Source organism: Neopelma chrysocephalum, unplaced genomic scaffold, assembly GCF_003984885.1.
Source record: "Neopelma chrysocephalum unplaced genomic scaffold, ASM398488v2 Primary Assembly neopelma1_26b, whole genome shotgun sequence".
In the NCBI taxonomy this organism is placed as follows: domain Eukaryota; kingdom Metazoa; phylum Chordata; class Aves; order Passeriformes; family Pipridae; genus Neopelma; species Neopelma chrysocephalum.
The window spans coordinates 3,418,862-3,436,831 of record NW_020897696.1 but is presented as its reverse complement, the minus strand read 5'-3'; the positions used below and the strand labels follow the sequence as shown (position 1 = coordinate 3,436,831).

The window sequence follows — 17,970 nt, the reverse complement described above, 5'->3', positions numbered from 1 at the left end:
ATGATCATCTCAGCTTAAGACACTTACTTTTAGTCTCTATTCAGCTTCTTCTATTGGCTAGTACCATAGGCATAGGAACAGCTTAACTGGCTCCATACTGATGTTTGACATAAGCATTGCTTCTAATGTCTGGTCCCTATTATCTGTATAAAGCACATTTGCTACACTCTGAGAGTCTTTCCTGACTGCTAATACCCTGCAGTGTGCTCCTGTGTATTAGCAGATGATCTTGTTAGAAAGTGCTAGATAGTAAAAAAATGGGACCAATCCAATGCTGCTTTCCTCACTGGGTTTTATGATCTGCAACACTCTCCAGCAACACTAGAACTCTAGTTTGACCAACTGTGTTTAGACTTAACCTTGTAGTGCTAGACAATTAATAAACTAGGCCAGCATTTTCTTCATTCTTCTGGCTCATAAACTCTGTAGAAAATGTTAACAGTGCTCAGTAGACAGGTGTAGGGACAGTTCATCTCAATTTTTCTAGGAACAATCCTCAGTAGGTGAGATTTGGCCTTTCTGCAGCAGAAACACGATCGCGTATCCTATACTGGATAGTAATTTAATGTTTCAGGTCTAGATGACAAGCACCCTGTTCATCTTAGATTTCCTGACAGAAATGTGGACCATGCCAAAAGACTTAACTTTCTCTCTCACAAACTTACCCTTGTGAGTCACTGAATACATTTTACTGAACCCAGAAATAGTTAACAGATTTGTGTGGAAGAGCAGCTGAACTGAAGTACACACCAAAGTTTTATTTGAAGACCATCTATTTTAGCCATGTATTTTTAAGCCTCTGTGCTATTTATTCCTGAACAACACAGAGTCAGGAAATATTTTAGTTAGTTTTACCTAAGAACTCTGTTAAGCAAGAATTGCATGGCAACATGGAGCTTTTCTCACTGATACCTACATGTATTGAAGACACCGGCAAAGACCCAGCACTGGCCATATCGCACAGGTTGCTTAGAACTGTAATACTCCAAGAGAATGTCCACACTTCCTGTCCAGGCTGAAGGTGCAACACCATAATCATATGAATTGTTCCAGGATCCAGCAATCACACCATTATCATCCCTGGAGTTGATCTAAAGTCAAAGAAAATGAGCATTAGGGATGTCAGAGACTGAATAATAAAAAGCTCCTTAACGCAGCAGACAGATAAGATGGGAGAGACTGAACATAGCCAGTTTATGCTAGAAGTAAGATAAAAATATTTCATTATGAAGGTAGGGGATAAATAGAACAATCTCGCTAAGGACCTTGGATTCTCCATCACTGAACAATTTTAAATGAAGGTGAGACACTTAAAAATAATGCTGAAATTAAATCACCACACTGAGTATACATGTTGCCTGTTTAGTAAGTTTTATTAACATTAAACATGCTTACTGATATGTATTTTAAATAAACACAATCAGTTATACACTGATAAGCAAGCCTCAGAAATATTAAGCTGTATTCTTTCCTAACATCATTTGGTTTTCTGTCCATATCAGTCCAGATTTTAATAAAATCACTCCTAATTTACAGCAGATTGAGAAGAAAACCAGTTCACTGTTATTTTTAGAGTAGAAACTAACTCTTTTGGTCCAGCACACATGAAAACAAGAAGGAATTTGCTGTGTAAGTTTTCCTTTGGTAAGATTATACAAAGCAGAGAGTTTTGCTGACTAATGGCTATACTGATAGGCATTAACGAGCAATACATCTCCTAGCTGCAATTTGAACCAAACCAGTTGAGGCTGTGCAAAAAGCTCATTCGCTCTGTACCTTTTAATTATGCAAATATGGAACAGCTACACACCAGCCAAATAAATCACAATTCTCATTTGAAAGCTTTTGGCTGCATTAACTACTGTTTTATAATTAGAAAATCGACTTCCTGTGAACTCTAGGACTGAATAAAGATAAGTATTCAGAGTCATAACCAAAGGATTAAGAGGTTGTGCCCATCTCACTGGTGTGGGAAACATGCCAAGAAAAGAAATCTTGAAGGACAGGGCAACATGTTGATCTCCTGGCTCTCCTATGTAAAGCATGGAAGAAGAGAAGGACTCTACCTGCTTTGCAACACAAGGAAGCCTCAGAAGGAATCCAGCATGGGAGAATGTCCTCAGACTAGTTCAGCTCTACAACATTTCAACTTGAGCAAGAATGAGGGTAGGGAACACAGGCTGAACTTCAGCACCTCTTGACCGCTTCTTACTCAGGTCCAGATTTCAGATGACCACACCCAGCTATGGCCTAATTCTGCAGTATAGACCTAAAGTACATAGGCTCCTGGATTGCCAATGGTGAGCTTCTCTACCTCTCTGAAATGATTGAGTGGCTCAAAACTTAACTAATATCCAAGCCCTCTTTGGGTTCTTAAACTTTGTGCTATTCTGTCTTGAGGGTCTCCATGGTCCCTACATGAGGGACCTTTTGTATCTACTAGCCCAGAGATGAGGGAACCACATTCAATTCTTGCCTCTATCTGGAGGTCTGAAACCATATTTCTAGTGTCTGGAGTGAAATAACTAACTGTTAAAAGAGAAAGAGAAGTGGAGGTGTTCTCAATACTTCTTGCTGAAGCTATTGTATTTAACATGATGCTATGCAAGATTGAGAGGCCGGAGATCCCCCTTCAATGTCATCTAAGACAAAGAGCTCGTTTTCTTAAAGCCTGGGCAAATGCTATAACAAATGGGTTAAAGGATCATCCATCTCCAGCAGCCACATTTTGTGGACAGTCTATTTCAGTAGCTGGCTCGAGAGAACATCTAATTAACTAGCTCAATGACTAGAGTATTATTCTGGGAAGCAGAAAGCATCAGTTCAGATCCGAATAAGACAAAGGAGAGGACTCAGTCTTCGTCTTCCACATTCTGGATGAGCCTAGCAAATTGAATATTAGGGATGGGACTACTCTTGCACCGACAGCATGATTTCTGATGCCTAGCAACTGGAAAGAAAGGAGGTCTGGAAAGTCTTCTGTCTTCTCCTTGATTATTTTAGGTACTTTTGTTCTGAATGTGGCATGTTTTGTGGACCCCGTGTTTAAGAGGACAGTTCTCACAGTGTTTTCTTCTGAGGTCAAAGTAGCACACATATATGTTTGTTCTCAGCCTGGTTAGGTCATTTGGGGCTTAAATCAGACACAGCAACACCCACCATTGCAGTGTTATAAGACCCCACTGAGGTTAGCGCTGGAGTCCACATAAAGTCTCTCAGTTCCCCATCCAAAATTCCACCCATCAGGCCACCTTATTGTCCATAGCAGAAATAGCTTTCTCAATTATATCAGCTACAGGAAAATGAGCACAGAGTCGCAAGAAATACTTACGTCTGGAGTTCAAGGTCTGAAAGTGGCTTTCCCACACTGAGGCACCATTCTCAGGAAAAGGCCATGAGCCAACATAAGTTGCTTCAGCTTTAGTGGAGCAAAATAAGATGCCAAACCCCAGAATGGACAGTTGTCAGAATGGGGAATTGATCTGTTGCATGTTGGAGTGAGCACATCAGGATATGGGGCCAGTTAAATCAGCCTGGCTTTGATTTATGAGTTACTTCTGACACATATGCATCCATTACGTACCACTGCGGAGGCAACGCGACAGATTTTGATTGGGTTTCCACGCCCAGAGAGCTCAAGTTCTGCCTTATCCATCAGGAACAGGCAAGCATCCAGAATGTTTTCTTCAAACTAAATAAAAGAATATAAAATGGGAAACAGAGATAAAATTCTGGAAAGCACAGGCAAGGCTATTTTCACCTGTTGTTGTAATAACTAATCAGCTTCAAAATTAGCCGGTCAAGTCAAATTTCTACATTTCACAATACAAGTTTTCTTCTGGAATAATCACCCATGTGTGGCAAAAAAAACCCCATGAGAGGTTGTAAGGGAAGAGAGTGTAATTTTCAATTCAACCTCAGTCCAGTTTCCAGAAGGTTGAAATGACAACACAGCCTTTCTGACAGGGCATAAAATTTTAAGTGCTAACAAGTATATAATAGGAGGATATTATAATAATAACTACAAGAAGCTGGTCTACTTGTGAAGGACTTCATGTCCTTCACAGACTCCAAACCTGCTAATTTCAGGACTTCTCTGACACAGCCAGTACATTGCTGAGAAGTTGAACAATAAGTGGTTTGCCAGTGTTAGTTTGAAGACACTAATATTTTAAAGTTATTTTTTAAATCTGTTTAAAATTGACAAGACAAAAGCTGATTATATAGATTAATCCTGATCTACAAAACTTAGACGTCAAAAACACCAAGTGCCCTAAAGTAGTCTTCTTCAAAAATAGAATGAAAATGTACGGATTTTTTCGATCCAGCATGAACAAGCACAAGAATGAATTGAGGGCAGAGGTGCCTAAATAGACCAGAAACCATTTGTCACAGGACTTGCCCTGCAATGTATTTCATTTTCCTTGGGAGAAACTGCATAGCAAAGGAAAATATCTCTGTTCCATGGTAAACGGTGGGAGACAGGGAAATGCATATTAATAAAACAACTATCTTCTAGATACACAAACTTATATTAACATTCAAGGCTGTGACAGGAACTCCATGGAGCTTGTCCTCTTGCCATGTTAGATTTTACGTTCTATGCTTGCATCCTGAAAGATATCATTCATACTAATATGATTTTTGCTCTCATGATACTACTAGAACTGATAGATTTTGTAACTGTCTCCTGCCTGGCTTAGGGCTCCTTGGCAGATGAGGCCGACCTGAGTTTTGCCTCCTGAAGAAAGCGAGCAAGAAACCAGACCCAGCTGCTAATTTGGCAACCTAGGGAAAGGCAGAAGAGAATGAAGAGCGAGGTCAGAGAGCTGAAAAGGAAGCTCCAAGGAATAAAGACTGGTGCTGATACTGCAGGGAAGATAGGAGGGATAGTGGTGACATTCCAGGCAGCAGCTGAACTCTGGCATAAGCCAAGAAAGAGGAAGCACCATTATGTTCCACCAGATTCAGCCATTTCCTGGCCAAAGGAAGTCCTTTTCTTTGCCTCTGCCTTGAGTCTACATGGGTCTTATTGCTCAAGGTACCACTACTGTATGGATCATTTTCAGCAAATGTCCCCCAAAGCAGCACATCTCTCTCATCATCACCCACACTAGCACTGAAGCAGGCATTCTTTCTTTGAAGCAGGCATTCACTAGTGAGTAATGCCTTACAGTCTAAGCCAAACTGAACTCATGGTGTTTGGGAATAGGGAAAGAGGGATTAGTGTTTCTCAGAGATCTACTCCTAATCATTCCTGGGAAACTGAATAATTGCACGATAGACTTTCCAGTCCACTCCACTGAATGTGATGCAAATAATATTGGTTGAATGACTGTATTTTGGAGACCCTCCTTCCCAAGGGAACAACAGATTAGGTAAACTCTGGACCCTCATAACCATTATTCCTGCTTCAAGCTCACTTTTCTTCAGGTCTGGCCCAATGATTTATCACTTTCGCCAGGATCAAAATCTGCTTTCTGCACTTCAAGTCATCAGACTAGAGTTAAATCAATAAGAAGTTTACCCTGCAAATTAAACCTTCCTCATGTACAGTTTATGAGACACTGTCAATCTTGCCAGCATATACAGAAAGAATAAAGAGGAAATAAATTGCTATCAGGGTTGCTGCCTTCCACCTTAGCATTTACAAAACAACATGAATACTTGTGAAATAACTGGATTAACAGAAGAAAGAGGACAAGCTGCAAAGTCTAGCTGCCTTACACTGTTGCAGTAGCTTAGGATGCGGAGTAGCCTTAACACGAAAGCCAGTTTTCCTCTTTTTGACTATTCAGGGATTTAAAAACTAAATCAAACTAAATCAGTTTCCTGCTCTCACTCTTGGCACGAAAGTGCTATCTAGAGGGGAGTGGAATAGAAACATAGCAGTTGTAAGGCTGAACACCTCTGAAATGTCAGAGGAACCAGAGTAGCAGCAGGAAGACAAGACAGCAGAGTAAACCTGGGCCAGGCATGGGCACTAGTTGCTCCATACAAGCTGAAATGAAAATAAATCAATGTCAGGACCAAAGAACTTTGGTAGAGCCACTTGGGAAAGACTGCAGATGGACAATAAGGCATAAGAAATCACACAAGCAAAGGGATTCTGTCTTCACACAGAAGTGCCTTGTGTTACAGAGCAATACAGTTAGTCATGCTGGTTTCCTTCATGCTAATCTGTTTCTAATAGATGACCTTCCATTTAAATCAAAGTAAGAGGGGCTGTATCACCTTTTGCACTGTCTGAGTTAGGGCTGTGTTTCTCATACGCAGTTGCAGGCAGATGTGATCTCGTTGCCTGTAGTCTGACCTGGACAAATGCACGTGCCAGAGAATTACATTGGCACAGTGGGTTTTAAAGCTAAAGCAGATCGATGTGTGAACAAGAGAGAAGTCACAATGGAAACAGAACTTTGCACCCACCTGCTTTATGTTATTCTTCTCACAAAAAAAAAAAAATCAACATTAAATGATCAGTATAGCAATCCAACTTCTGAAGTTTTTCAGCTAGAGAATTCCTATGTGTCTAGATTACTTCCAAAGCCATATTTTCCCTGAATTCTCCGTGGAATTTTCTGAGTGACTGGCTATTTACAGTTTCTTAGAAGTGATCACAATCATGTTACAAGGAACACCTCCATCCTCATTCATTACAGCCATGTTTCAACCATTGTGGTTTTTTTCTTCCTCAGTCCATTTTTCTCGCCTTTCCTCCTTTCATGTTGACGTTGCTCACTGCAGAAAGCAGCTGTGAGAATCATCTCCCGCTAGTAACCCAGTTTTGAACTGTTTGTTCCTTTTTAATTTACAAGTTGAGTTAAAGCTTCCAGCTGTCACTGTTCAAAGCAATTTTTTACTCTAAGACCATTACCATGCACAAGTCTATCTGTACTTTTATATATGACCATACACCTTTCACCTTAATGTGGCCTTATGCATTTTACTTACATGTAAAGGGCTATATATCACAAATATAAAAAGCATACTTGTATGATATATCCATAATACAGGCCTTGCTGCTAGTACTTTTGCTTACTCACAGCAATGCTCTTATTCTTAACATCTAGGATTGCCAAAAATGAGGAAGATATGTGTTTTAATGGTTGGAAATGGGCAGGGTAAGATCGAGAACATCATGATCTTCATTTCACTGAAAGTAAGGTGACCAGAAGAATATTGCTCAGTTGCTTTGCAGATTGAAGTCTATTACACCCATACAAAATGATCTAATTGAAGCTCTTGGCTGGGGCTTGCTGAGATGCATCTGCCACATTCAGCTTTCACATGGGCAAGCAATAGCAAAAGGTGCACCACAGCACACGGTGGAAATCAGGTCCTCTGATTTCAGCCAACAGGGGAATGAAAGTACATGGCAAAGGACTATGGAAGAGTCCTAAGCTCCCAGACAGAACTACCTCCTAGCAAAACCAAATAAATAATGCAGTTTCTCAAGATAGGTCAATGTTTGTGTCAGGAAGGTGCCAGATTTGCAGAATATAAGCACCTTGGGCCAAGCCACCATAGGCCATAAATTTAGCATCTTAGGACATAAATCCAGTATATGGTTTAAGCAGTACTTTCCTCCTCCAGCCACTCATTCCCCTTTCTCCCTCCCCCTTACATCTGTCAAGGAGTGAATCCCAAATCTAGGAACAGAGAGAGCCCTAGAAATAACCCAGGGGGAAAAAGTCAACCAGATGCTTATTCAGCTGGATCAGCTCTCCAGTCTGAGTCACTGCACTGCTGCACAAGTGCTTGCAGGGGGAAGGAAGGGCCAGGAGGGGGCATTTTTGGTCAACTTAAATGCATGCACAGCTTTGGCCTCAGGATCTGGTTTTATCAGCTTATGGAACTTCTTCCCCACTCCTTATTTAAGGGTTGTTTTTATCTCAGTCAGGAAGACAGACTCTGCAAACAACAGCACTGACACAACTAAAGGTTAGTGCAAAGGCAGGAACTCCCTAGGGCTGTGCTGCCGCAGGAAAAAAGATGAAATTGTATCCTTAAATAAGGAAACGAGAGATGTGAGTTCAAAGAGCTCTCCAGGGCAAGCACATTGGCAATCCATCCAGCTCAAGCTTTGAGATTGTATTTAGCTGAGGGCAAGAAAGCAAGGGATAAGGCCCCTTGTGCAAGGCTGTGCTAAGGAGATGCCACAAAAACTCAATGAATCTATCACCACAGTGTTAAGGAATATTAAGGTCAATATTTTCTTAACTATGCTGTTGGGAAAATCCAGGAAGTGAGATGAGCAGAGTTTACCATGCCCACTTGAGCCCCTCTGAGTGACAGTTAGGGTTACCTTTGCTCTCGTTTTGATTCTGCTTGGTAATGCCTTTTTCCCATTCTCACACAAAAACTTAATTCTTTTATCCCATAGGGATTTTCAGGCTGGTTAGTTCTTACAAGAAAGTTGAGGTAAAATAGATAAGTCTGAGACAAGGAGTAGTTGTTTCTGAAGTAAAAGAGGGATGATTTAAATTAGATATAAGGACACAATTTCTAACAACGAGGGTGGTAAAATGCTGGAACAAGTTGCCCAGAGAAGCTGTGGATGCCACATCCCTGGAAGTGTTCCAGGCCAGGTAGGACAGGACTCTGAGCACCTGATCTACTGGAAGGTGTCCCTGTCCGTGGCAGTATGGTGGAACTAGATGACCTTTAAAATACCCTCCAACCCAAATTGTTCTATGATTCTATGCTGTTGAGGGCACACCAATACCCCATACTAGCCTAGTAGGGGGTGTTTCCCCCAGACTGCAAGAGGCCATTGTACATTGACATTGTCCAGTCCAGGCAGCAAAGGGAGATGATCCTAGTTTGTCATTGGAATCCTGTAACTAGATGACCTCCAAGAAGATCAGAATTATTTCCACCAAGCTGCTAAAACTAAAACAAAAAGTCAAAAAGCAATACAACCCATTGTTGAAAAATAAAAAAAAAACACCAAACCCAAACAACTCTACTTTTCACAAATCTATTTGATCCTGAAGCAGCAACAATGCAGCAGCAGAAATACTGCTGTACTGTGGAAACCTTAGCTAATGATTATAACTTTCAACAGGCAGTCTCTTAGTATCTGAAATAGGCCCCTAAAACAAGGTCTTTAAATATCAGCAATAATAACATTGTTTTTCTGGATTAGGCATATACCCACTTCATACAATTTTAAAATTATAACCCTTATCTTTCTGAAGCAGAGACCAATAATGCACTCCAGAGCCCACAGTCTCAACCACTGTCTGGTGTCAATTAAACTCACTTGCTATCCTACTAGGAGCAGCCAGAGAAGGTCTAAATAGCTTACCTGACCATAACTCCAGCTTCTTGATTTTACTTCTTCAACGTTTCCATGGAAAACAATACCAACATCATTCAGGACATATTCTTCCCTTTCTTTCTCATCATCCAGATACACAGCATCCTCTGAATCAGTTTACCAAAAATAAATGTTAGTACAGGTGCTTAATTTTTACATGGGACAGATAAAACATCTTAGCATATCATACAGTCATCTTTGACAAAAAGTACCCCTGTTCCATCAAACAAAGCATTACTTGCTTCAAGAGAGTACAAGAATAAGGAGATAGTGACCCTAGTTAGGAATATGATACACAACTTAAAAACATACAAGATGGAAAAATGCTGACAATTCCTGCCTGTTTTCTAAGGATCTGTAAAGTATGGTTAAAATGTCACATCTTATCAAGAATGTTATGATTACTGTGTACAACTAATTTAAGAGTTGGAGCACCATGACGCAATTCTGCATCTGTACAAACAGATCAAAGAACAATTTCAAACTTATTAATGTTAATGAAAAACAGCTCAAGTCAAGAGTTCTAAAGAAAAATCTGTAGTGCACTAAAAAAAAATGGAATAAGGTTTTTATATCATATTAACAGAAGGGTTTGGTTGCTTTTTCTGTACATTAGTTATTGACTGGAGTATCCCTCCCCCACATAGCTTGACTGACCAGCAAATATGAGGAGAAATTCAAGTGTCCAAGTGAAAACTGGAAGTAATTGGAGGAGATTTTTATCAACACATATACAAAGGGTATATTCTAGATTGGACTTATATCAAAAGTCAAGAGCATATGCATGGATCCTCAACCTGAAAACACGATTCAAATATATAAATGATTCATTATTAACATTCATAATGAACCCTGAATGATGTGAAACTATTCAGACATTCACAGGTAAGTATCACACAGGTCATGATTCTGTGATGCTAGAATACTTGAAGATTTCTTTCCTGTGCCAATGCTTGTATTTTGAGACTAAGAGATACAGCTTAACATTTAATAGCATGGGAATTAATTAATTTGAGGAAATCAGTAATGTGGTATCAGATAGCAAATTAAAGGGAAGTAATAACTTCTGACAGTTTGATATGAGCAAGTACAAAACTACTGCTCACTACTGCTACAGTAGATTTCTTCAGCATCCCACTACAAATTACTAGAGGATCATTTAACTTTTAAAAGCCTATTGATTTGTTGTATTTTGTTGAAATGTAAATCAGATTTGTACTTCCTTCTAAACGTCATCCCCAAAAGTGTCTTCATTTACCCATAAAACTGCAATTTGGCTGAAAATAAGCTAAAATCTAAGCCCCCCAAAAAAATTAATGGCAAAACTCACATAGGCTTCAGCTAGGTGAAGGGCTTTGCCAATCTACACACCTGACCCTGCTGGAAGTTTTTTTTTCTCTGAAGATATATCTATATTTCTATGTCTATACATACATAAGGAAGTATGCATAGATATGTAACATAAAGATCTCTACACCGATGGGCAAAGAGCGATAGAGAAGCAGGTGTTAAATAGAAGAAGCATTTAGTGCATTTGAGGAGATCACGGGTTTTTTTATGCTTTTGACAGTTGCAGTACAGGCTCTGACTGACTCCGAGCAAGCAGAGGAATGGCAGGTTTTATGAAGCTTTACCTGAGGCAGGCAGGTCTGAGACCCACTCTTATATTTGTCAGGGTGATGGTATTCACCTGGTTTCTAAAGGCTAGGCTGTTAAGAAGTTTCTTTATGGGTTTGTCACTACCCATGACCTAGTCAACCTGCACCCAGGTACCCAGTGGATGATCAAGGTTATATTATATTCAGAGTCTATGAGGTGAAAGAGAGTGTTAAAACTTGACAGCTGCAGTCATTTATGTAAGCATGGCCTTTTTTGTGGTCCAACAAGTTCTGCATAGCATCCCACTAAAAAGTATTGCAGATGTTATGGATCATCTAGGTTCTATTTCATTAGGGTGGATCTGCCTGATTTGTTCATTGAATGATTATTTGCATTCTCTCACTGAGCTTTGGATTTTATTAAAACTTGTCCATACAAATAGCACAGAGAATGCATTTGAAGAACTAGAGCTAACACCTTCTTCTGTGCAGTTACACATTCAGTGGAGTGTGTGCATATGCTTTCTTGACAGCTGTTGTTTTCTTTAGGGGATTAAAAATATCAACATTGATCTCGTTGGTATCAATTGAGATGCTTATGTTATTTTGAGACTGCATGATCTTTGCTAAATCAGATGAAAATTGATTAACTTCTCTGTCGATTATTTTAAATATTTGTGTTTTTGATAAGGTAAAAAGGTCTTCTGTGTTTCACAGAGATGCCAGCTGCTTTGATTTTTGACAGTTTTCACTACCCCTGAGACTGTTTAGAAGAAAATATGAGGCATTTGTGACTACTTTGATGCTAAGTATGCTCTACATAGTACAACTCCTAATTATTTTGTGCAAGGGGAGGCTCACATCTGACAAACAGAAGAATTCCATGGAAATGTGCTAGGTTTGTTTGTTGTTCTTTATCAGTTTAAGAGGTTTTTTACTCGCTTCTTTTATCCTGGGAATTTACTAAGACACTAGCAATGCTACAAAGAAGCAAATTAACTTCTATGCTTCTCTATTTGAACTTGGGTAAGGTGAAAATACACTTTACACGAAGACAGCACTGCAGGCGAGGATTCCTACTGAACACTGGCTTCCTGTAAAAGACATGAGGAGTGCAGAGCAATCCTTTCAATTTGGGAAGGTGAATGAACATGAGAGGACTCAACCCAGTATGGGAGGACACCAATCCCAGCACAGCAACCCTCTGGAGTTGGAAAAGCCATTTCTTTGTGCAGACAGTGACGGCTGAGCACAGCAGCACCAGCAGATGGGTAGAGGTGGAAGCAGCAGCCTTGCCCTGGGCTCCCAGCCTCCCTTTGACATGCTCCCATAGGAGTCCAGCCATGCAAGGCTGGGCCTCACTGGCAACACAAACCTGCCAGAGATCATGCTGGGAAGAGAACAGTGGTGTGGCAAACCCAGAGCTGCAAGAGCTAAATGCAGTTATCGACAAAAACCACTCTACCCAGGATCAAGATTATTTTGGCTTGGATAGTGCTTGCCTAGGTTAATGTAGCAAAAGGATGAAGCTCTGTGTGAATTTTACCCACGTGGAATCTATGACACAAGAGATCAAATTTAAGATTTAGCTATAAATGCAAGAAAATATTATTAGGCCAAATTTGGATGACCAGTAACGTGAGAGGAGTCCAAAATCAACCACATGTTACTAATCCTTAAACAGTATTAGTTCATTTAAGCACAAGAAGTGTGCAACTGACTCAATAAAGCTGCAATATATTTAATTGCTTAAATACAATACACTTTGCATGAGATTTGGGTGAGGGACCCACAGAATCTGCAACTTACTCAGCTACACTATACATCTCCACCTGTGAGAGAGCCACAGAAGTCAACACAAGGTCTTTTCCTGATAAGCACTAAATGTTCCCCAGCAGAAAGTTGCTGGGACTCAGTATCTCCTTGGAAAGAGCTTGCAGTATCCAGATCAAAGGAGTTCTTCTCTGCTTTCATGTAGTCTTATATTACCAAGAGTTTAGTTAAACTCGAAGAAGTTATCCTTAACTACTTGCCATTTGTATCTTCTGTTCCTCAACTGAAGAGGGCTCTGCATGCCCAAAAGCACATCTGTTTTATCCAACTGTGTCAGCTGGCTGAAGAAAGAGTGCTGCCTTTCCTCTCAGACTTTATGTTGCTTATTAAGTAGTGAAAATTTCACTGAGGTTTGGGGCCAGCGTATTTAATTTTTCAGGATCAAGCCCTGCATCTTTAAGGTATTCTTGGTCATCAACCTTAAATGTAGCTAAGGGGATTAAAATATATAAAAGCATCCAAAAATTTTGGAAGCAAAGTACTCTGTAGCTTGACTTGGTATTCAAACTTATTCTGAAACAGCAGGAAAAAACCCAACATCCCTGTCTGGGAAGATATGTCAAAACTGAACTACAGCGAGAAAAGAAGTAATAAGAAAGGGCACAAATGCTTCTGTCTTAAAGAAAAGCTCATACCGACATATTGATGTTTCTCCAAAATGATGAGTTGGAAAGCTGCACTAGGCAGTTGAGCCTGTACTCTGCTCCCTGCTATAACAATCCCCATTCATTTCTGGCATCAGTCTTCTCTCTTTTTAATGAGGCTTTTCACTCAGACTTTTCTGCTTGGCTATTAACCCAGCAAACTAGTCTAGAAGATTTTCAAACTATTGTTTTCTCTGCGCTTTAACTGCCTGAATTTTTTTACCCTTTTGTCATTACACTGAAAAATCTTTTCCAGCCAGGGGATAAAGCGTGGAGAAACAGTCCTTGATTTTCTAACACAAGGAAAGGGGAAAAAGGCAGATATAGGAGCTAATTAGCCCAAACTACCTAAGAGTTAAAGTAGGAACAAGAAAGGAGAATAAATCCAAATCGAAATGAAACATGCAGGAAATGAAAACTACAATAGGTAGCAAGGGATAGCACCTGAAGCCATTGAGACACACCTTAAAATGTAAGCTGCAGATGAAAATGTGGTCCCTGACTTGCATCCCCTGGATCTGGAGTCACACAGCAGTCCTTGCTGCCCAGAGACTCTGTTTTGCTTTCCTAAAGCAGAGGTTTTCCACTGGCCTTGGCAACGCCTGCTGCTGGAGGCAACTGCTGCATATCTTGCTCCTTTGGGTTTTGCTCCCTTGTTGTAGTTTTAACCTTGGTGGCTTTTGGCCCCATTCAACTCGGGTGAAGGAGGGAGGGCATAGGAGAGTGAAGTGCCTGTGTGCCATGGACAGAGGTGGATCACTCAGCACACAGAGCTGGTGGGGAAGAAATGTGAAGTAGGGATTGATTTTCCCTTTTTTTCCGTCTGACTAACACCTCAAATCACCCTATGCGGTCTCTGTCACACCACAGTGGGGTAGCCAACCCCCACACACCACATCTTTTCTCCATATAAGGCTGCATGCAGCCCCAGCTGATTGTCTGCTAATCATGAGGCAAACTGAGGCAATTTAAGAAGCTTTTTCTTTGGGGTTTGTCCCTTTCCAAAGAGGTGCTGAACCACTACAGAATCACCATACAGGCTAACAAACTGACTGTTACAACATCCAGGACTACACCGAGGTGGAAAATTGCACCTCCCTGGCTGAAGCTGTGAAAGGCTGATGATGCCAACACAAACCTTGAGCAGTTTTGTCTCCTCACAGTGGATCGTAATTTGGCAGTGATTCCTCTCTTTCTGTTACACACTCCCCCTTCTCTCCCAGAACAAACTGTTAGCATGCTGCTCGAAGGTATCTTACCTCTACACTGCTTTCAGGAATATCTTACAGTGTCATGGCACACCGGGCCCTGCCCTTCCCTCCTGTTCCCACTTAACTAACTCCTCTTTGTTCAGCATTAACATATATGTTCCTAAATAATGCATAAGATAATCATTGCTTCTATTCCCTTGGACTAGGGGCAAGTAATGAATCCAGCACAAATCATTCGATGTAATGGACTCCTATTTATAATGCTAAACTTACTTGTCACTTGGTAGGATGGCCCTTGTTTGGTATGGGATTATTTGATGCAAATATTCTGGTAAAAAATTGAAAGATGAAGGAAAGGTGGCAGAAGAATATTAAAGTTAGCTGGTGACCTAAATATATTGCAATACATATGACTTGGAGCCTTACAAGTGTCAGAATCTGAGACACAGTGCTACAGCCTGTAAGAAGACTGAATCAAACCTCTCTGGTCCTTCTTGCCCTCTCCTTAAAGCCACACATGGAGTTCATTGGGTAAAATACAATCTTGTCAGCGTAAGGCCTGATGTTTTCCCCATGATCCTGGAAGATTTCAAAAAAATTAATTGTTCTTCAACCCACTGTACTATAAAAAATAGCTCATTTGCAAAATGTTCTGTTCCTCACAGAGGCCATGGTTGCTAATTAGTCACCAATAAAGGGGAAGTTAAAAGGGCAAATGTCATGTAGCAGCAGGAAGGTACTATCAGTGATGCCACAGCAAGCTGACTCCACCCAGCCTGTGCAGGAGGAGCAGCTCCCATTGAATTCCTGCAATTTGGCTGCAGATGTTCAGTCCTAAGTGTGGTAATCTGTGATGCAAGTCAACAAAGTATGGGAGGCTGCCACATCTTGTCCTATACCAAATCCTCAAAAAAGACATGCCCATATTGACTTGTCAGTTTGAAGCACACACAGGCAGGCAGGAGGTTCATGCTGTTACCTATTCAAGTCAGAGTGAAGCCTTGGGGTATGTTTACTACGAGAAATGGAGCTCGAACTGGTAAACACAGGCTTGGCCTCATAAAACTGCAGAGTGCAGATACAGCACAGGCACTGGTCTCCAGCCTGGAGCCCTGCTCACACAGGGCTATTCTCCAGCCTTAAACTCTTGACTCTTGGCAGAGTTTATGTAAAATTTCCAGACCCAAACTGTCATGTCTCCAAACTCCTTAGTACCAAGCTGTCCTTCCTGGACCACCCCCTCCCAAAACCTGATGAGCTTAGCAGCAGAAAGTGTGAACCTTTGGTAAGGTACTTACGCTGGCACCAGGGATTGAACAGGATGTACGTGTCAGTTGCGGGGTTTCTGCGTGTCCGAAGGATGGCAAAGGGAGTCCAGACAGCAACATACAGGCGGAACTTCCCAATGATGCAGGTGGCAGAGGACATGATGGACAGGCGAATGGAGTTGTTCTCCCTGTGAGTAATCTTGGCTCCCCACTCGCCCGGTTTCAGCACATTACCTACTATGATTGGGATGTAGGTGCCTTTGTTTTGCTGTGGATAGCGACCTGGAGAGAAAAGTGAAGAGGTTCACCTTGTTTTAACAGTTTTTCTAAACTTCCTAGCAGTCCTTTGTCCCTTTGTCCTTATTTTCAGTGGAGTTGGCAAGTTTGTGCGGGCAGAAATCACCTACCTCCCTCATTGCCTAACAGCGTTTGGTCACTTGGTAGTACAGCCACACCTCCCCACAGGCAGCCTGTGCAGATACAGCCACCCATCTCACTCCAGCAAGCTTCAATCTTGCTGGTTCAAACACTGTCAGAAGTGTAGCCCTGGCGCCATGAGCTGGGGCTATTCAAGGTTTTTCTTGCTCAGCATTGTTTATACTAGTGCAGCAAACTGCCCTCCAGCAGCTTGGTGTCAGCTAGACTGTTGTTAAGTTTAGGAGTTTAGGCAAGAGCCCCTTCCCCAGTTCAGATGCACCCACTACCCTTGTTACTAGCATGCAAGCGCCCTCTGGGGCACAGACATCTACTTTGGGGCTCTTTAGCAGAGCAGAACCTTCTCACTGCACTACTGTGCTGACAAGCAGAGACCAAGCACTCTTTCATGAAGTCCACACAAATAGAGGAAACACAAGTGAGTCCACCTGCAGACACCCAGCACTCAGTTCCCCCCAGTCACCCACTCCTCATGGACATAGTGGGAATCAACTCTGGATGACCAGAATATAAATCATCGCATCCGTGCTGAATTGCCTAACTTTCTCTGCTAGAAATGGGTCACAAAGTATGACAGACCTTCAAAGTAACACACATGATAGCCTACCTCACAGTAAGATAACACATGCCCCAGAGAAGCCTATTTTACTCTGCCAACTATAAAAAGCAGCCAGACTACATGCAAACATGTACACTGCCAGGATTCAAAGTTGTGTGAGGCTCCACCCTTTGAGACTGAGGTAGAGCCAAACTGTATCTGGAAGCCAACCAACAGCATAGACAGAAGAGACACTTGTGAGAAGGCTGAGTGCCTTATCTCATTCTCAAATCTATTTTTCATTTCATATTTTAGGCTGAAAGTAAGACTCTCTCATTCAAAAATAGGGTAATGAAAAGCAACGATGGCAGACAGAGGGACAGACTTCTATATTTTTCATTCCTACTATTTAAGAACTTCAAAATTAAACTTACAAGGGCGTTGATTTTCTTGCTTACTTATTTTTATACTGCTGATGTAGAGATAATCCCAGATCTGAACACTGGTACGTTTGGGAAAGGACAACTCCAGCTTTGAATCTGAAGCTCACAAGCTGCCACGACATTTATGTTTCTGAGAAATCTGGGGCTACTGTGCTTCATCCAAGAGATTATTCAGAGCACACGCATTTCCATTTTGCAGATATTCAGTGCACATAAATAGCCCTGCTGGCCAGGGATGCTGTAACACATGAAACTCATTCAGACCAGTGAGGGACGCAATGGAAGGAAAAGACCCACAGGAGAATAAAGGACTAGAATAAGAGAGCAAAATCAATAGAAAATACTAGAAGATAGAGCACTGGACACTTCAAATATAAGCCATCATAGGAAAGCCAGTCTAGAGAGAAGAGCCTACAGAGGTAACAGAGATGCGAGTCCTGTGCCTGCTAACAATTGTGATCTGAGAGCTGAACACATTCTTCTTCTTTGTAGTGCAACTTGGTATGACCCATCTTGCCTCTACAGTTAATATTTTGCTTCTAGTTTTGACTTAATCTTTTTCTAAAAAAAGCAGTCAAGGCAAACAAAGCAGCAGAGCAAACCAAGTAGTAGAGCTGATATCTTTGAAAACCATTAACAAGTGCTACTTTTAAAAATACCTCCCTTACCTCCTTCAGA

At 41.2% G+C, this 17,970-nt stretch overlaps 1 protein-coding gene across 2 annotated transcripts in view; it reads right to left on the bottom strand.

Annotated features, from left to right (window-relative positions):
* F13A1 (coagulation factor XIII A chain) overlaps window positions 1-17,970 on the bottom strand; it is a 207,029-nt gene that overhangs the window by 26,590 nt on the left and 162,469 nt on the right. For both annotated transcript variants that reach the window (XM_027676244.1, XM_027676245.1), the window contains 4 exons: window positions 15,907-16,158; window positions 9,311-9,429; window positions 3,584-3,691; window positions 917-1,091 (listed from right to left, as the gene is read on the bottom strand). In XM_027676244.1, coding sequence (XP_027532045.1) covers window positions 917-1,091; window positions 3,584-3,691; window positions 9,311-9,429; window positions 15,907-16,158 — 654 coding nt within the window. The remainder of the gene's footprint in view (window positions 1-916; window positions 1,092-3,583; window positions 3,692-9,310; window positions 9,430-15,906; window positions 16,159-17,970) is intronic.